This window comes from Metopolophium dirhodum, chromosome 1 (genome assembly GCF_019925205.1).
Source record: "Metopolophium dirhodum isolate CAU chromosome 1, ASM1992520v1, whole genome shotgun sequence".
Classification (NCBI taxonomy): Eukaryota; Metazoa; Arthropoda; class Insecta; order Hemiptera; family Aphididae; genus Metopolophium; species Metopolophium dirhodum.
Window position 1 is genome coordinate 142,617,788 of NC_083560.1, and position 22,378 is coordinate 142,640,165.

Genomic DNA, 22,378 nt, shown 5'->3' on the forward strand with positions numbered 1-22,378 from the left:
TAAGATTTTATCGACATTAATATACCTAATATAATAATTTGGGAGAAATTAAGGTATTTTTATCAATTTTCACTAGGAAAAAAAAATATATATATATTTCCAAGCTTGTGAAGGTAATATACAAGCGATTTCATGATTATTTTACAAAGTAAGCATATAGAATACCTAATACATGAAAAGTATCAGTGATAAGCATCCATGTAGTATAAATATAATTGTATAAATAATAATAAACTCCTATTATTTTGTATAAAATAAATGCTGGACCATCTGTGTAAGATATGCGTTAAAAATAATTGAAATATATATGGTTTACTATATGATATCATAAGTGAAAGATTATTACAGCTTGACGTAGGTACATTTTATTTTGTTTTTGCTAATATGTGATGAAAATAACTATATAATATTATTTTTCTTATTATCGAATACCATGGAATTTAAATATGATTTTGTAGGTATTATATTACATTTAATTGTAGTATTAGTATGCACAGCGACGTTGTGATATATTTCATGTATCTACTGTAAATATATAATAATTAATATATGTTTAAGAATTCAGGTATTAAATAAAATAGGTATATATCGAAAGTATTTTATATAAATTATTATTTGAAATAATCAATCGCGTCTATATGTATGCACGAATGGTGTTTAAGTAAATATGTATGCAAATGTATGTACGTGTGTATGTGTGTGTATGTATGTATGTATGTATGTATGTATTAACTATTATATTATAGTGCAACGATATGTTTCGGATGTTGAGACTTGTAATAATGACTCGTTATAGTGATGGTCATGCATTTAGATACATTTAATAACTAAACTGTATATATGCCTTTGATGGTAATAAACTAGACATGGGTATGATATTTTTTATAATATTACATATTATTTAATGAAATTATGATATTTTTACCCATTTTTTACTAAAATATTATGATGTTTCCATAATATGCTTTATTGCAATTTTGATATTTTTACTTATTTTAGCAAGATTTCTGTATTTACACACAGACAGCTATGTTTTTTTTTTTTTTTTTATCAAAATCAGTACATTTTAATGTATATTCACATTGTTGAGTATATTTTTAGGTTTCTGCATAAACTCTACCTACGTATTTAACGAAAAAATGAGTAAATTATAATATATGATCAGGTACTATATTGCATTTAATTGTTGTATATTGGATATCGTTACATCAGTATCCACGGCGACGTTGTGATATATTTCATGTACCTATCTAATGTAAATATATAATAATTAATATATGTTAAAGAATCCAGGTATTGAATAAATTATATACCGAAAATATTTTATGTGAATTATTATTTGAAATAATCGAGTCTATGTATGTATGTATGTATGTATGAATACTGTTTAAATATACAAGAATATCAAATATGTAAGGATATAGGTACACAAGTGTGTGCTTACTATGTAAGTAATATATGTGTATGCCTATATTATGTAGATGACTTATTGATGTGTACCTATATATATATATGAATGTTTATATGTATATATAGTTATGTTAACTATAAAATATGTTTAGGCGTTTGTAATATGGAATATGTATATATGATTTAATGTGGGTTTTCATAATATCATACTAGGTATCGCGTATTCATGTAGGTAACTATAGAACTAAGTGATGGGTTGATAATAGTTTTTAGTATTATTTTTTTTTTTACTTATTGTATAATTGTATAATTCTCACTACATTTGACGAATAATAATAACAATAATAACAGTTAAAGAAATTTATTTTTTCTCGTATATACCTATAATCCATGTATGTATATATAAGCTATGATTTTAGTCTAATGTAATCTCATACAATATTTCAATGTATGTATGATTGATTAAAAATATAAGTATCTGTAATATTATTCAGGATAGGTTAGCCTGATAGTATTGTGTATATAAACATACAATAACAAGAATGTATGTATGTTCCCACATGTATGCACATTGTAGCATGAGCCTGTATGGAAAATGACTAATAATATGAAAATTTTTAATTGTTAAATTGATAAAGATGTTGGTAAGATAGGTACTACAGATGTGACGTTAATTATTGTATATTTCTAAATTTAGGTAATAAACCGCATAAAGTATCTGCTGAAATGAGAGATATTGTTAATAGTTCTTAATTTTCCGATATTGTAACTTATACAATAATATATGGCGGTGGTGTTATATGCCTGTGTGTATGCACACGGTAAAATAAAAATATTATACAAGTGATATGACTGTTGTACGTATGTGCTGATAAAATATACGCATCGGCCACTTGAGTGATATGTAAGTTGTTGATGTGCAAGCACACATGCGTTTTCTCATATGTAAGCGTGAAAAAATATGTTTTCGAGAGTGTTTCGTTGGTGGTGACTGTGACTGGTAATGGTGTGTGTGTTTTTCCCGTGTACGTGCATGAATTAATATATATATATGTCGGTCAGGTTATTGATAATATGTAAGTTGTTGTATGCGCGTTCGTGTATGTGTTTTCTCATGCACAGGCATGAAAAATATAGAACACGAGATCAGAGGATCAAGGGATCAAGAATAAGTGATAGGTAATGATTAAGGATTAGTGATCAAGAGGGGTATATGTGTAATAATAATATGGTAGGTGTGATACATAATGTAAAAAATAAATATTACACAAGTGATATGGCTTTTACATGTATGTTTTTCTCATTCGTTCTTAAAATATATCAATTGTTGATTAACAATAGTTAAGGTTTTATTAGCATACAAACATGTAGATGCATGACTAGCCTTGATGAATGTTGTTTTTCTCAGATGTATTACATAACAATTGATCAAGACGTTGTTTGATACATAATGTATCCGTTGGTTCGAAAGTATAAAGGAGATATGAAAATTAATATACCGTTGGATATATAATATGGATGAGGCATCATATACGTTTTTATATATTATTACCTAGAAGATGACGAAATACCGAGAAATATTTGTTACTCAGATATTGATACAATTTTATAATCCATTTAATGGATAAGTAAGAACCTTGTAAATATTTATTGTAAACCTTAATATTATTTTAATAATTGAAAATACTTTTTATATATCGTGTCTTTTTGTTTCATATAAATTATTTAATTTCCTATAAATATTAGAATAATCTACGTCTCACATTGCGTAGGTGCTGGTGCGGGGTGTTTGGCGAATGTTGATTGAGACGGCTGTGGTGTAACCTTATGTAGCATTATTACCAGGGTTCGGATTTTATAGCACCAAAAATCCTAAAATATGCGCTATAATATGACCAAAAAAACCTTAAAATATGCTCTATAAATATGCCCTAAAAACATCAAAAATAGCAACAAATAAAAATAAATACAAATCAAAATTTTATTAAATTTACCATAGAACTTTATTAAATCATTTATTTATAAAAAAAACTAAAATCTCCGTTTACAGTTTAAAAAAATTTGTATGTACTGATTAACCTGATACCTTGAATTATGACATTGTTTGTACGCAACTATTCAAAATTATCTGAATAAATAAGAATAAAATTCAAGTAATTATTATTTATTAATTAAATAATATTTTATTTATTTTACCTGACTTACACTGTATGATTAAGTGTTTTGCCAAATTTTAAAATTTGAAGTTCCGGCGGTTATCAGTCAACAATGACTTGTAGGTCGAAAAGGAACGTTCAACATCAACCGATGTAATAGGTGAATACTTAAAAAATACTATATCGTCACTAGTCAATTCTTCAAGATAAGAACATAAGATTCGACATCGTCGGACTATTTAAAAATAGATTTATTACATGTTATATAATATGAAACGAAAATGTGGGCATTTTTCTTATTGATTCGCATTAATGAATACTATTTGTCATTCGATATAAACGAGATTTATGAAAAATATAAAATAAAGCGTTGAGTTAAGAATATTAGCAGAACATAGCACCAAAACTTTAAAAATAGCACTAAAATTCTAAAATTCTTCAAATATGCAAAAAATAGCAAAATAAAATTTCATATTTAGAGTCCCTGGTGCATGAAACAAATGTATAGCCCACTCTGCTATTTTTATCTCTATCCTATAATAAGTAGCAAATGCTACTAATATATATATGCTACTGATATAAATACCATAGGTTAGGGGCAGATATGTAAATATCAGAATCTTAAATAATATATTTAAATTACTAAGATTCCATTTCAGTTATAATTATGGTTTATTGTCTACTAAGCACTGACAAATAATAATAATACTCGCAAATATAATATTCCTAAGCTATGTTCTATTATAATATGTGACTGTATCGTAGTCATACATAGTCGTAGTGTGTATTGAGATATGAGGTGTATAGTGAACTGCTTTACTAATCCATGGTGTGTGTTGGTCATAGCCCTTGCAATTATGTGTGTGTGTTTTAATATTAATGTATCGATCAGCAGTTAATCGTACATAAGGTAGAGTTCGTATTATATACATAAGTGTTATGAAACATATAAATATGTTATATTATTATATTTATAATTGTTACAACTTGTTTTTAAATATCACGGTTGTTTTTATTTTACACAAAAATTAAAATATTAAAATGAAAAGTAAGTATAAGCATATTTGTGTTTAATTCAAATATATTAGATTAAATGTTGTATTATTTCAAACATTAAAATAAATGTAGTAGGTATATAAACGGTGAAGTCGAAATAGGATACTATAATTTTTGCATTTAGTGACCAAACTATATACTCAAAGACGACGTCCAAGACCCTCAGAGTCGATATCCTCTATTCTCCTTAGTCAGTATACCTACTAGTTACACAAATTCATAATATTGTGTGTCATAAATATATAATTTTGTGTATGTTGTCGAGTAATCCTTTGAGCTGTATAAAATAGTTAGATCTATGTATTTTAATAGGAATTACAATTTTGTAGTCGTAATTGACGAGGGATGGCGGGGGTGAAAATACTTTCTAGGGTGGATGGATTGGAATGTTTAAATGCATCTACGTAATTGCGACTATGTTTTTTGTAAGTATGACTTTTGTGTCTTAATATATTGATATGTACCTAAGCTGTATAATATGTTTGGTTGTGTGTGTGTGTTTGTGATGTTGTATGTGTGAATATATGTACATAAACTAAATATATATGAATACTGCATATACATATATATTATAATATGTTTGGGTGTTTGTGATACCTGATGAATGTGTGTATGTATGTATATAATATGCGACTATGTAAGTATCTAAATATGTATGAACTATCCTATGGGTATATGAGTGTAAGTGTGTTGTGCTAGAGAAATGTGTGAATGAAACTCATCATCATCTGTAAACGATTAAACGATTGACCATATATACATATATATATATTATAATTAATATTTCCGTATGTTGTCGGGGAGAGGAATGTGTGAATGCAAGCGAATGTACCTATATTCCGGCGTGTATATTTTGAAAATAAATATTTTTACAAGTTTATGTGTGTGTGTGTGTGTGTGATGTGATGTGATATGAATGTATGTATCTATGCATGCATGCGTGTACCTATGTATGATAAGGTATATAATATATATGTTGAGCTTGTGTGTGTTGTAAATATTATTATATAAGTTCAGAATGAAAACTGATAAGTACTGTATAGTGTGTAATACCATATTATAGTTTGTATGTGTATGGTTATATAATATTTATATGAATAAATATACCTATGCGCTTTATTGATATGTAAGTAATAAGTATATAATATTATGGTATAATATTTGTATATAGGTATGTGTGATGTTGTAGGTACCTTATATTATATTATGAGCATAACGTATGTTCGTATATATGTATGTATGTATGTATGTATGTATGTATGTGTATGTGGGTATGTATGTATGTATGTATGTATGTATGTATGCATGTATGTGTATGTGTGTATGTATGTATGTGTGTTTGTATGTAAGTGCGTATGTGTGTTTGTATATATGTATATATTATAAGTTCAGAATGAAAACTGAAGAGTACTGTATAATGTTTAATAGTATATTATAGTTTGTATGTGTATGGTTATATCATATTTATATGATGCGTTTTATTGATATGTAAGTAATAAGTGTATACATTGTATAATAATATGTTCAGGGGTTTGTGATAATGATGTGTGTATAATTGTTTAGATATATGTAAGTACCTATGTATATTATATGTAGACTATATTATAATATATTTGAATGTGTGTTTGTTTGAGATGTATAACGTGTGTGTATGTATGTATGAATATATATATATATATATGTATGTATGTATGTATGTATGTATGTATTTATGTGTATGTGTGTTTGTACATAAGTGCGCGGCGGCCCTTTGTAAGGTGTAGCGTTGGTGGTGTTGGTGGTGGTGGTGGTGGTGGGGGGGAAATTATAGAATGTTTATTGTTAGAAATATCAGTGGAATATTATATGTTCAAGTCACTGTGATAATGATGTGTGTATAATTGTTTATATATATGTAAGTACCTATGTATATTATATGTAGACTATATTATAATATATTTGAATGTGTGTTTGTTTGAGATGTATAACGTGTGTGTATGTATGTATGTGTGTTTGTACGTAAGTGCGTATGTAGGCATTTATAGATGTGATAACTGATAACATAGGTATGATAACGCGGTGGCGGGCTATATAGAATATACATTGTATTCGTAAGCGAGTAAGTTGCGCAGTGGTGTGGTTGTCGTATGGGGAGCGACCTGTTCGAGTTCGAATCCCGGTTCGGCGAAAAAATTTTTAAATTATTTTCCGCGGTTAATTGATAGGGATGAGTGGCGGGGGGAATATCGTAAAAGTGCGTGATTTATGGTGGGGGAGTATACGAAGAGCGGGGTAGCGGGGGGAATCTCGTGTACGTATGTGATATGGGTTGTGCAGAGGTGTATAGATGTATATGGGTTGTGCAACGGGCTTCACGGGTTGTGCCATCAGGTATAGGGTTGTGCCAGCAGGTTGAGGTTCCAGAACTCTCTTTTTTATCCTACTCCCGGCCGTCGCACATTGTCCGCTATCCGACGAAGTCGGATTGCCTACCCGGAACACTGAGGTAACTGACCTGCTAGACACCCTTAAAAGACGATTGCTATATGATTTGCATAGAAGCCCGAAATGTTTTGAATTTTTTTTCACGTACATTATTACTTAATTTTCCGTTTTCGGAGACAGTAATGAACGCTGTCCACGATTCGACGCAGTCGAATTGCATACCTGACGACGTAACCCAGTCGTCGCACATTGTCGGATAGCCTACCCTTTTTACTACAGCGAACGTCATTCGAGTTGACTGTCCTGCTAGACACCCATAAAAAAAACGTAAGCTATATGATTTTCATGGACCCCCGAAATGTTTTAAAATTTTTTTCACAGTAAAGAACGCTGTCCGCTATCCGACGCAGTCGGATTGCATACCTGACGACGTGACCCGGCCGTCGCATATTGTCTGCTATCCGACGAAGTCGGATTGCCTACTCGGACCACTGAGTTGACTCAGCAGGTCACTAGACACCCTAAAAAGTCGGAGGCTAATGACTTGCATAGAAGCCCGAAATGTTTTGAATTTTTTTTCATGTAATTTATTATTTAATTTTGCATTTTCGGTGACATTAATGAACGCTGTCCGCGATTCGACGCAGTCGGATTGCATACCTGACGAAGTTACCCAGCCGTCTCACATTGTCCACCATTCACAATCCACTATTCTTTAATTAATCCAGAATCCAGAATCCTTATCAGTAATCCAAAATCCTTATCACTAATCCACCATCCTTATCACTAATTTTCATAAAAAATCCATCATCCTTATCACAAATCCACTTTTCTTATCAAAATCTAAAATCCTTATCACTTAATTTAGACCTCTGTATCACCCATACACCGCGTCGGCTTCGGTTGACGACCAGACTACAAGACCACTGCGGTTTCCGACATCGAAAACACTCATAACCAACACCGGGGGGTCTGGGGGTCTCCCCCAGCGACGCTCGGAGAGCTAGTCTTATAGTATAAAACAGAAACCCGAGGGCGCCGCCTGTGTCGATTTTTCGTACTAGCGTAAGAGACAATCAATGAAAAAATTGAACGGGCGGTCTCCCGGCGGCGGCGGAGCCGTCGCCGCGTTATCACTCCTTCTTATAACTTTTCGCGATATCGTACAATTTTTTTTCGCTTTTTTTTTTCCTTTTATTTACCGTTTGCTATCACTTCCGCCTTATCAAAATATATTCGTATTTAACGAACACTTGACGTTTTTTTTTCAAAATTCGAGTTTTACTCCTATTGGAGACGTCGGACCTCCCCGTTGATGACTTATTCGCGTTCCCCGTCAGATTTTGAGGCCGCGCGTGGCCGTACTTTTTTCTCGGCGGGCCCTCCGTGGCCGAGACGACGTGCTTTACGTCCGCCGCCGTCGCGCGCGTTATTTGCCGTTTTTTTCAAAAATTCGAAATTTATACCTTTTCGACACGTCTGCCCTAACCGTCGAAGACTTATTCGCGTTCCTTGTTAAATTTCTAAGCCGCCTGTGGCCGTACTTCCTCCGGGACGAGTCCTTAAGACCCGGGGTAGTGGTTTCGATGCCGGTAGCCGGGATTGAAGTTCATTTGCGGCGGCCGTGTAATTTCTGAAATTTTTATTCGTTATTTACCTTTCGCTATTACTTCCGCTTTATCATATTTAAGGACAATGTTATGATTTTCTCAAAATTCGAGTTTTACCGCCCTAACGTACTCCGTTCGGCCTTGTTGAAACCAACGAAGAGTGTATATTGATCGATTGGACATACTACTTCGATGCTATTGCTTTTATCTACATTTATTAAGCAACACACCTAAATCGTGTGACATGGGCTCGATTATGTGGTTAAATATCTAATATACTATGTAGTAGGTACTTGATATATTACAGTTTAAAACACTGCTACAGATTATAAATAATAATACAATATTAATAAACAAAATATAACTTTATGTATTTAAATTCTGGCAGTTAAGTTGTATAATGATATGACATAATTTGATATTACTCAAAATATAGATACATTTTTTGTATAATTTAATTATTTATTCAATAACATTAATAGATAAATGAAAATAACAAAGATTAATTGATAATATATGTACACAACTAATTTTGTTGTTGCGATGATACTAAACGCATAATGTTTAATACTGGATTTTATTATCCAATATTTATTAAGAAGCTATTATACATATTAACATATACCTATATACAAATTCCAATGTGTTGTTATTTAGTATGATATTGGCATGTCTGTGATACACTTTATATTAATTATAATATTCAATATTAATGCTCAGATCACCACAGTAGTATTCATATATATATATATATATATAATTATTGACGGGAGACACGGTATATACCTACACACCGGATACGTGAGAATATGCGATTTGAGTTTTTATTACACACGATTCGTACGATTTACCAATTAAACGATATTTTGTCACAGTGTAGATAAAGTTTAAGTGTTATAGATTTGAACAACATTTACAATTCAATTCGTAGGTAGGTAGGTTAGGGCTTTGGACAAATAACACTAGGGACGACGTATCGAATGCGTGTCGGACGGTTAATAATAATAATAAATAAAGTATAATAAACGTTACACGCAATGCTACAGTATGGCCATTATTAATTGATACGGGTTTGTCGGTGGAGTGGTGGCGTGCGGGGAACAACTTTAGCGACGCGCAACGTGCCCGTGTTATCTAACGTCATCTTGTGACGAACGCCCATGCAACACACAACCCAATCGCACAGAAAAACATATTTTTTTTTTATAATTTAATATTATTAGACTTTTAGCTTTCTTAGCTTTCATTAGCGTATTGTGTTCTGCGTTGGGCGCTTTTCAAAACCGGTGAGTACAATTTTGAAATACATAATAATAATAATAATTAATAGTAGAACGTTTGTATAGCCCGCGTACCTACTGGTTTATTCATGACATTGTACGTACGCGAGGTGGATTCATCTTCTTTCATTCGTGTACGATGCGTTTCCGTATTCACGATATTGTGTAGGTATTACTATATACACGCTATTTCCACCTTTTCGCGTTTCGTATTCAATGTTAATACGACATTTGTACTTCCGTGTTCATATCCGGACATAGACTTAAACGCCTACGTGCACAAAAATCTTTAAACGACGCTTTTTGCAGTTACGATTTCCAAGACCATATTGTGTGTGCGGACGTCACCCTACAATAGTATGTCACTTTTGTTTAGTTCATAATCAATACTCTATGTACACGTAATAATATTTTATACCTACCGTGAACAAATAATATTTACTGCATTTCTAAAAATAAACACACAACACCGGATTATTAACTGATAACATAGGTACTGATAAGATAATTCCATTATACGAACACGTAGTTTTGCTTATATTACATTATTATTAAAATATAATATATAATATAATAATAATAATAATAATAAATATACTAAATGTTTGGCCATTACCTTTTCAAAATGTTATTATATTATATCTTTTCAGGCAAATATAACAATGGTCAAACATTGTATGATTTGTGGCAACGTCGAAGGCGTGGATGGCGTTTCAGTGCATGGGTATTTATATAATGTATACGTACTTATTACGATTACTTTTGACATATTATAACACAACTATTCATGATACGATGATTGTATTAGTTTTCCAGCAAATGTCGATCGGAAGCGTCAATGGGTGATGTTCGCCGAGGACAATGGTGTCAATGCTCGACAGATATTGGCTCACTCCAATCTCTGTTCAAGGCATTTTGTTGCCGGTCGTGATTACTACGGAGGAGCCGTACATCGCCGTCGACTAACTGTTGGAGCAGTGCCGTCAGTAGTGAGTGACAACCAACATACAACCTTTGATCACTGTATTAAACAAATAGTGTCGGGCTGCACCTACCGTATAAGATTCACTTGCTTGATCATTACATTACTATACTCACTAATACAGTGTGCATTAAAATATCACATATGGGTTTATTATTTCAATATACCCATTTTGATACTATTCTATAGGTACTTGCATTAAGTTATTGTTGTTAGTTAACATTCTGTATTAAATTATACTCTTTTTTATTGCTTTTATTCTTTAAAAAATTACAAACAACATTGCTGTCTTATTAAACACTGGGCATAGCTTATTGTGACATTTATTATTGGTATTTACAACCAATAAACAAAATACTCAAACGTTTTCTTACAGTTCTTAATATTACTACTACTACAACTACTACTTACTACAGACCTAGGTCTACTCTTTTTTATTTGTAAGTTGTGTACTAGATAAGTATTTTATCATTTCACATGTGGTACTCTTAGAAATGTTTATACTATTTCAATACTTAATACAAACAATAGATTGTTATATAGAGCTTACTTACTTACTTACTTATTTTGTACAGCTCTGAAAAATTAACTATAACATGTATACTTTTATTGGTATATCATAAATCTTAAATTATTATCATATGATTTCACTATAACACTTACTGTTATACAGTGCAATACACTTTTACAATGCTTCAAAGTTATTAATATGTATGAAACCACTTAAACATTCTTCTGTGGATTTCTTTGTTCTATGATTGGTACTTGTTAATTTTTAATACAACATTTATCTTAACCAATAGCATTGTACTGATGTTATTTAGGTAGACTTTTTTCAGTCCTCACACACCTTCAATGGCATTTAGTAGTATTATACATGTTCTACGGTTACAGTTAGTTATTATATTATTATAGGCATTTGGAATGTTTTCTTACACAGTTAAAAAAAAAACATTTATATTAACATACATGTGTGCTTATTTACTTTGCTACATTATCCACAAACTATATATTGTATTGTATACATTCATAACAATGATTACAGTAACCATGCAATATGTTTACATATCTGATATTGTATACTTAATATTGTGTTTATACAGTTGAGTGAAAGTAATAATATACATTCTACTACCAATAAACAAAATACTTTTCTCACACACTTCTTAATATTACCCCCACCACTACTACTACTACTATTCACTATTTACTACTGACCTAGGTTTACCCTCATTTGTAAGTTGGGTACTAGATAGGTATTTTATCATTTCACATGTGATACTCTTAGACTTAGACTTACTCTAACTACAACATGTATACTTTTATAAACCTTAAATTATCATGTAATTTCACCATAACACATACAAAACATTTGACGTTTTCTTACATGAATTTACATTTTCTTAATATTACTACTACACAAAGTATTAATAGACTCTTTACTGGATAAGTATTTTATCATTTAACAACATTTGTCACATATGTTAGCAATGTTAAGATTATTTCAATACTTTCTTCACTTTATTTATACAACTAATAACTTTGATTAAAATAAAATATGTACACTGTTTACCCTATACACTACAGTGTAATATTACTACTAATGTGTGGTAAAAGGTCATGTAAAACTGCCATCTGTCCACTCATACACGATTGTAGGTAGTGTGAGTTACAATTATCTCACTTTGTTTCAAACGTTATTTAGTTCATCAACTTTTACTACGGTGTGCATTAAAATATCACATGTGTTTATTATTTCAATAAACCCATGTGCCAGGTATTTTATAGCGGCTAGGTACTTTTTGATGCTTTACCAGACTGCAAACCATTTACAATAGGTACTTGCATTAAGTTATTGTTGTTGGTTAACATTCTGTGTTAAATTATACTCTTATTTTGTTATTGCTTTTATTCTTTAAACAACATTGCTGTTTCATTGCATATTAAACACTGGGTCAAGCTTATTGTGATTCATTAACTAAAACAAATAAATATTTTGTTAATGTTGTTCAGTTGGACTTTTTTCACTTCAAAATGTCATGTTAAACTGTATATTATCTACTCATACGTAATGGGTAGTGTAATTTCCAGTTAACTCACTGTATTTTCACTTTTATTATGGGTGTTTACAACCAATAAACAAAATACTTAAACGTTTCCTCACACTGTTCTTAATATTACTACTACTACTACTCACTACTTACTACTGACCTAGGTTTAATCTCCTGTAGTTTGAGTTACAATTATCTCACTTTATTTTAAATGTTACCTACTACATCAAAGTTTATTTATTTCACTGTAACAAAATTCAGTGCATCTTTTATTATCTCAATATACCTACTGCAATGTTATCATAAAAGATTGTATTAAGGTTAGGCAGGGCTTGTATATAGGTGTGACTTGATCACATTGAACACACATTCAGCTAAACATTATTTTATAACTATTTAAATAAAAATTTGAACCACAACATGTATGCTTTTATTTGTGTGACATAAACCTTATTTCATATAAATTCACTTATTGCATATTATAGGTACCTACACTTACTGTCATAGATAGCAATAATTATTGTTGTTATTATTATAATTATATAGAATTATTAATACAATTGTACCTACTCTAAACTCAACCTAACTTTTAGGTGCTTGGGGACGTCGAGATGGAAGAAAGAGAGGACGTGGAGGTCGTCGGCGTCCCAGTGGAGGGTGTGGAGTACGTGGAAGTCTTTTGCGTCCCAGTGGATGTAGGGGATGATGTGGAAGGAGTAGAGGTGCAGATGGACGAAGTGCAAGCGGAACTGGAGTTTGTGGACATGCTCGACGAGTTGCAGCCAGACGTCGACGAAGAGGTCAGTAAATATGTCTTACTTATAAAAAAACCATAAATAAAACTTATCATTTAAATTGCAGTTCCGACCACTTGCCGTGGGTGAACAACCCCGAGGGCGTGCGCCAATAATTGACAGGCCGGCAGGCGTGACACACCCGCTTCCAGAGCAGCACAACGCGGGTGCGTTAAACAGAATCTGCACACAGTGTAACGCCGGCCACTTCGAAGGCGAGGTTGTGGGCCGGGGTGCCAATATGCACTTCTCCACTTGCTGTAACAACGGTCAAATGACCGCTGCAGGACAACACGCGTTGTTGCCCGCCCCTTTTTTACTAATGAGTTTGTTGATTGGAGATTCACAGGATGGTCGTAGATTCCGAGACGACATTCGCCGGTACAACAACGCCCTGGCATTCGCTGCGTTTAGCTGTGGCACAGACGACAGGCGTTTGCGAGGGCGTGGACCGCGAACGATGTGTATCCAAGGCCAAACTTATCAGAGGATAAATAATGACGTGGCCGTTGACCGAGTAGATGCCAACTACTGTCAGTTGTATTTCCTCGAGTCCGCAGAGGCCAACGCCCGCCGCGTTGGGATGGTTCTGCAGAGAAATCATCGTGAACTGTCCGTAGTTGTGATGGGACTATTGGACGGTTTTCTGCGGGACGTAAATCCGTACGCAATGGCTTTTAAGTAAGATATACATTTATTGTATTTATTAACATTAGGAATATGAATTGCCCCTTAGAGTAAATTTCTTTTACAGATACCTTTCTCAAAGTAGACAGAAAAAACAAAAAAAATTACACACTGTAACCAATAAACTAACTATGTTAACTGTCAAACTAGATATTACGTTGATATTAGACACTCACAGCTACCAATATACATACTGCAGTTATTACTTAATGTTGATTCAAAATAGTATACAAAGCAAAAAATTTTCTTACCTTTATTACTTAAATTATATTAAATATTATATGTATTTTATGTGTTTATTATAATTTTACTCTGCTACCAACAGAGTTATATGTACTTATGAATGGTATAGGTAACATTAAATATAACTTAGGGCTGGGACGTTTTTATATTTTATCTTATTATTAAAATTATTATTATTATATCATAATTATACCAAAATATATTACTAATTTAATGCTTGGATTTATATGAAGTATAGGTTTTATTGTTATTACCTAACCTATGTGGTCTCCTAAGCTTACTACACTTTACACACATTTATAATATATATATTTATTATTATGTATTATGTTAATTATACAATTATAGAGTTAAATGCAGTTAAATGGAGTCTGTCTAAGTATAAAAATATACATGTCTATATTTGTTCCAGGAACACGCGTGAGGTGTGGCTGGCAGAAGGAGACCTAGCCGACGCCGCTCCCGCAGGTGTGCGACCTAGGCCAGTGACGATGCATTTTGTCCGAGATGCGGCCCGGGACGACGGGCGAAACAACCTGCCTACCGCAAACGAAGTTGCGGCCGTGTTCGTAGGTGAAGGGGGTCGTCCGCCAAGAGACATTAATCTGGTCATCTACGATACGAATCCAATCAACCCGCAACACAGGATGCAAACCATACCAGCGGGTTAGTTAATAATTATTTACTATAAACACAATTTTTTACACAGCTGTCTCAAATTGTTCACTTATATTCACTATATTTATTGCACATTAATATCAACACCATCAAATAGAATCATAGTTTTTGTTGTACAGTAAAGCTGACACTACGATTTTAAATTTACATTAAGTATACACTACATTTTGGACATTATTTTGAAATATAATTACTTAATAACTAATTCGTTAGGTCAAAACCGACCTTAACCCGTTCACTTGTGCAGTAATACTTTACTAAATTACATCATTATACATTAAATACAGCGGGGATCAACATATAGTACTTATCACGTGTATCATCAATTATATCCTAAATTTGTTTTGTTTTTTTAATATATATAAACAATTTATTAAATAAAATAATATAAATGCAAGTACAGGATACTGAACAAGCTATTTAGCTACCATCTTTAAGTTGAAGGTATCGAGTTATTTCCTTAGAGAGATTACACAGCATATACAATTTACAGTTTTAAATCAAACATTATAACAATTTTTAACAAATGGACAGAAAAGTGCACAGATTATATTAAATATATAAAAATAGCGAATAATTAATTAAGATTAATAATAACAGTAATTAACATAAATAAGGTTTTTGATATTGATAAATAATTTGCATGTGATAATTATTAATATAATTATAAAAAGACTCGATACAATTATAACAAAAATGAGAAACTTATGTAATTGAGATAACAAATTAGTTATAAAAACATTAGATACCTCTTAAAATTAATTTCTAGATTATTGAAATAAGTTGGTCCTAAATAGTCTAGAAATATCTGACCAATACTGTTTTTTGAATAATTGATATTTAGGTTGCATCTTATAGATTCACGTTTAATTATGTATATCAAATTATATTGGTGGTTTTAGTGTGTTTTCAGAGGTACCAAGGTTTTGAGATTTATTTTTTACATACAATTAAAAAATTAATACATTAATAATAATTTTAATTTTTAATGGGACGGCTGTGCTTGTTTTTGTTGCATTAAATCATCAAATCGTGGGGTAAATTTTGATAGTGCGATTCTCATTTCCTTTTCGGTATTTAGTTTTCCTCTGTATTTACTTTTGATAACTGCTAAGGCCGAAAAACCCGTTTCACATAAGTATGAAGAAGCAAATGGAATTAAAGTCCTGATAGCCTTATTGGCTACGATCGGATATTGCTTCTTCATAGCTATCCAAAATTCTGGTAAAGATAATGATACAAATTTGGATTTTGATACTGAATCTGAGTACAAGTCTATCAGTTGTTCTTGTTCAGTAATTGTTAATTCTGACGGTAGATCAGTAGTAAAAGGATCTTTAATCCAATTTCGTTGTTGATCGTCCTCGATTTTATTCTTCCACAAGACTAATTTTCTTTTAAAAGAAGTAATTTTTTCAGTTAACTGCAAAATGTGGGTCTCATTACCTTGTAAAGATACATTTAATACATTGAGTTTTTCAAAAATATCACATAAGTATGATAATTTTATTAAAAAGACTTCATTTTCAAATTTTTCAAAATATTTTTTTTGTTCAAGAAGAAAACAATGTAGTTCTTTTCGAAGTTCAAATACTCTTTTCAACACGTTTCCTCGTGAAAGCCAACGGGAGTTGCAATAATACAAAAGTGAGGTATGCTCAGCTCCCATGTCTTCACACATTTTTTTAAAACACCGGGACTTTATAGGTCGAGTTTTGATGAAATTAACTATTTCAATAACAGACAGCAAGACTTCATTAAGACTTGGACTAATAATTTTTGAAGCGAGAGCTTCTCTGTGAATAATACAGTGCGTCCATACAGCGTTAGGGGCTTTTTTTTTAACGAGTGCTTGTAAACCATTATAACAACCTGCCATAGAGCGAGCTCCATCGGTGCAAACACCAAAACATCTGTCCCAAACAATGTTGTTTTCAATTATGAAAGAATCTAATATATTAAATAAATCTGCTGCTTTTGTTTCACCAACAATAGTTTTACAAAAAAGTAAATCTTCATGAAACACGTCATTTACTACGAACCTTACATAACAAATAAGATGGGCATCATTATGGCTGTCAGTTGCTTCATCCAGTTGAATGGCGAAGTCATTTCCTATTAGTTTTTCAATTAATTGATCATTGATGTCTTCAGCCATATCTTGTATTCTACGACTAATAGTATTATCTGATAATGGCACATTTTGAAGTTGTTTAGCAGCAGCATCCCCAATCATAATAGACACCATATCCATAGCGGCTGGTAAAATTAGATTTTCTGCGATAGTATGAGGTTTTTTACTCTTTGCTATTCGCCAAGCTACTTTATAGGAAGAAAGTAGTGCTTTAGAAGGAATTGTAGCTTGTTTTGTAAAACTATGTTTTTGTTGAGCCATAGCTTTTAATTTTGATACGAAATAATCACGTGGTTTGTTCACCAAATTTCCATGAACTGTCTCCAAATGGCGTTTCATTTTATTTGGAAGCATACTTTCTACAGCCATTACTTTCAAACAAACAACACACTGGGGATGTTCTACGTTTGCAACAACAGTGCTAGTAAATCCGAAATTCAAATAACTATCATCATATTTTCTGATTTTTTGTTTCTTTTCAATATTTGAAATTACTTCTGGATTATCACGTTTTCTACTAGAATTCAAAAACTTATCCATAGTTATAACTACTATTATTACAGAAAAAATACACAACAAATAACACAGAACAAAAAAAGATCGTAATAAATATCGGTCGATATACGTAGCCGTAGCGCATATAACACACTGAATACAAAACAGACAGGCGACAGCGGTGTGCGTTTTACAACTGATAGATTATATTAGAGGCAAATCATTAAGTACCTACCTAATTGTAAATAGTAATCGAAATATGCTATTACTCGATATCGCAAACACGGTTATCGACGGTTATCTCACACATGCAACATGTAATATGTATTGGTGCGCCGAAATTTTATTTTTAGTTTCTATTGCGAACGCGGCTCCCTTGATAATAACCGGCGACGCCCCTGGGAGCCGCGACGCACAGGTTGAAAACCCCTGCCATATTGTAAAATAGATTGATATAGTGTCAAGTAATAATAGTTTGTAAGCGCATATTAATATGTTCCATCTCAAATTGCAGTCTTAATATTAAACCTAATTATCTGACTTTTATCTCTTAACTTTAAAATAATATGCACTGTCAGTTTTATGACTATCATTTTATATTATTAGTTTCTGCTTAGAAAACTGAGTACAATTATAAATAGAAAACGCAACAAAAACAGTTTTTTCAGAATTAATAGTACATTTTACTTAGTTTTTACTTTTTTAAATTAAGGTTCTGAATGAATCTATTAAATTCTATTACTTTTACAATCTGAGGTAAAATTATTTTAATAAGCTTTACTGATATTTTGACAAATCCTGCAGCGGTCTCCTATTTTTTAGGATTATTATATTATTGTTCGCATCTCCGATAATAAGTGTCGTTCAAAGATTTATCAGTGATTAGAATGTTAGATAGACAGGCCAGGAATTCTATTCAGGACATAATTTAATCATAATAGATCAGGTATTGCTATTCGAGCTAGGGGACCTATGTATACATAAAATATTAGATAAAGTTAAATTAACAATATTAAATTCCTTACAACCATATTCATTATAGTAGTGATAGTATGACAATAAGTCGTGTTATGATTTGTATGTAGTGTACTATATAATTTATCAATAATCAAACATAATATAGTCACATTAATTCGGTGCTTAATTTCATGATTTGTTTGGACTTCATAACAGACATCAGTAGGATAAAAAAGAGATTTCTGGAACCACAACCTGCTGGCACAACCCTATACCTGATGGCACAACCCGTGAAGCCCGTTGCACAACCCGCATACATCTACTATACACCTCTGCACGACCCATGGGTTGAGCAGATTTATCACATACGTACATGACATTCCCCCCGCTACCCCGCTCTTCGTATACCCCCCCCCCCACCATCAATCACGCACTTGTACGATATTCCCCCCGCCACTCTTCCCTATCAATTAACCGCGGAAAATAATTTAAAAATTTTTTCGCCGAACCGGGATTCGAACTCGAAGCGTTCGCTTCCCATACGACAATCACGCCGCTGCGCAACTTACTCGCTTATGATTACGAGGTATATTCTATCTCATTTAACTGGTGTTTACGACAATCGTTCACATACGTACGAGATGTATAATTTCCCCCCACCACCACCACAACCACTATACCTTACAAAGGGCCTCCGCGAACGCGCGCGAGCCCGCCACCGCGTTATCATACCTATGTTATCAGTTATCAAATCTATAAATGCCTACATACGCACTTACGTACAGACACACATACATACATACACACACGTTATACATCTCAAACAAACACACATTCAAATATATTATAATATAATAATATACATAGGTACTTACATATATCTAAACAATTATACACACATCATTATCACAAACCCCTGAACATATTATTATACAATTTATACACATATAAATATGATATAACCATACACATACAAACTATAATATACTATTAAACATTATACAGTACTCTTCAGTTTGAAAGCAATTACAAACTATGTAAGCAATTACAATCCAAAAAAATTGACTTAGTAGAAGCAGTTTGCCTTGCCGAGGATATAATTTCAGAACTTAAGAATATTAGGATTAATATTGAACAAGAATTTAATAATATATTCTTAATGGCAGAGGTAATCAAAGTCAATTAATAAATTTTATATTTAATTTTTATCAAACAATTTCTAAACACAATATAATGTAATTTAGGAAATGGCTAAAGTTATCAGCTTAAATCTATCGGTGAAAAGAATTACAAAAAGACAAACCAATCGTGCAAATCCTTTTACAGATTCTGATAATAATAAAATATCAGACATAAATGTTGAACATTATTATCGAACTACAATATTTATTCCATATTTGGATTTCTTTATTGTACAATTAGAAGAAAGATTTACTGCACACAAAACAATTTTTAAAGGTTTTTCTTTTTAACTAATATTTAGTACTAATTATAATTTTTACTAATTTATAAATTTAAATAGGATTTGAGACTATTTTTTCAAAAAATCAGTTCTTAAATGCAAGTGAAATTGAATCCTTTAAAAATCTGGCAGAGTTTTATTCACCGCATGTAAATAAAGACAACAGTTTGGCTGAACTGAAAATATGGCGAACAAAGATATTGGACAATTCTGAAGTCATTAAAACTGGCCTAGATGCTCTTCAACTCTGCAGTTCCTCTATTTATACAAATTTGAATAAGTTACTAAAAATTTTATGTGTCCTACCCGTTTCAACATCCACCCCAGAAAGAACGTTTTCAACATTAAAGAGGGTGAAGACATACACTAGAAACTCAATGCTTGAAGTACAATACTCTTTAACTTATTACTTTAACCGACATTCAATATTTACTTGCATTTTATTTTAGGACCGTTTGAATGGATTAACGTTGTTGGCAGTACATAAAGATATTAGCATTACTCCAGATGAAGTCTTGGATGAAATGTCTATGAAGCCAAGAAAACTTGAACTTATACTTTAGGTCTTTAGATCTATACTTTTTTATGTCCGATTATATAAAATAAAATATTTTATAAAATGTTAATTTTGAGTATGTTTAGCTCTATATCTAGTATTATATCATAATATAATATATATCAACCTACTTCTAAAATATCAATATATAAGAACATTTTGTGTATATGACAATAAACAAAACAAGATACAGTTTATCCCCCCCCCCCCCCATTAGAAAAACCTGAGCACGCCCCTGACGATACGTATATATTAAAAATCTCGCAAAAATGTATAATTTCAACTGTCTACAATGCTGATATAAATATAGCTTTTATTGTATTCGACTTTACTCTAAATAATTGATAGGTACACATATTTGTATAATAATATCATATTTTCAATGAAAATATATACAAACTTCATATTCGTATTAAAAAATCATATTAGATGCATCCACGTGAGAAATATTATATTTCTGTAGTTCTCATAAACATCAGCATATTTATACCTCAAATATAAACTATTTTCATACTAAATCCATATACAAATATCGTAATTTTATTAAAAACACATATAGTTATTATCATTATCATCATAAACCGTTATACATAATATTATGATTTCATACGTTAACTGTTTAACTCAAGATACATTAAAGATCATCCAATTCATAATTAACATCCGTACGGTTCGAATTCAGAAATCACAATCACTCGCATACGTGCACGACTATATTTCCCCCTCCACCCCTCCACTAGGTTAGGTTAGTTTCCTGTAGGTTAGACGAAAAAAAAAACGAAAAAAAAAAAAAAAAAAAAAAAATACAAAAATTAAATTAAAGATTACTTCATCTACACTCTGTGAACGATGAAGTAATGAGTCATAGTGGATCATGACCTTTAATACGATTAAAGATTACTTCATCTACACTCTGTGAAGAATGAAGTAAAGAGTCATAATGGATCATGACCTTTAATTTAATTTTTGTATTTTTTTTTTTAGTCTAACCTACAATTACATATAGTTATATGTAATTATTAAGATTTTCGATATTTTAGACATGTCCTTGACATAGAAATTATATTTGTATAAGATTTTATCGACATTAATATACATAATATAATAATTTGGGAGAAATTAAGATATTTTTATCAATTTTCACTAGAAAAAAAAATATATATATATATTTCCAAGCTTGTGAAGGTAATACACAAGCGATTTCATGATTATTTTACAAAGTAAGCATATAGAATACCTAATACATGAAAAGTATCAGTGATAAGCATCCATGTAGTATAGATATAACTGTATAAGTAATAATAAACTCCTATTATTTTGTATAAAATAAATGCTGGGCCATCTGTGTAAGATATGCGTTAAAAATAATTGAAATATATATGGTTTACTATATGATATCATAA

At 31.5% G+C, this 22,378-nt stretch overlaps 1 protein-coding gene across 1 annotated transcript; it reads right to left on the reverse strand.

The window, feature by feature from the left end:
* Positions 1 to 16,356: 16,356 nt before the first annotated feature.
* On the reverse strand, positions 16,357 to 18,045 carry LOC132932970 (zinc finger BED domain-containing protein 5-like). Its single transcript, XM_060999309.1, has 2 exons — positions 16,966 to 18,045; positions 16,357 to 16,794 (listed from the first exon to the last, which is right to left on the reverse strand). The coding sequence occupies exons 1-2, from the start codon at positions 18,043 to 18,045 to the stop codon at positions 16,357 to 16,359; spliced, it is 1,518 nt and encodes a 505-aa protein (XP_060855292.1).
* Between the last annotated feature and the right edge of the window lie 4,333 nt (positions 18,046 to 22,378).

Coding starts and splice junctions, on each gene's coding strand:
- LOC132932970 (XM_060999309.1), bottom strand. CDS start 18,045: ATGGATAAGTTTTTGAATTCTAGTAGAAAACGTGATAATCCAGAAGTA. Junction 16,795..16,965: donor GAGGAAACGTGTTGAAAAGA/GTATTTGAACTT, acceptor CACATTTTGCAG/TTAACTGAAAAAATTACTTC.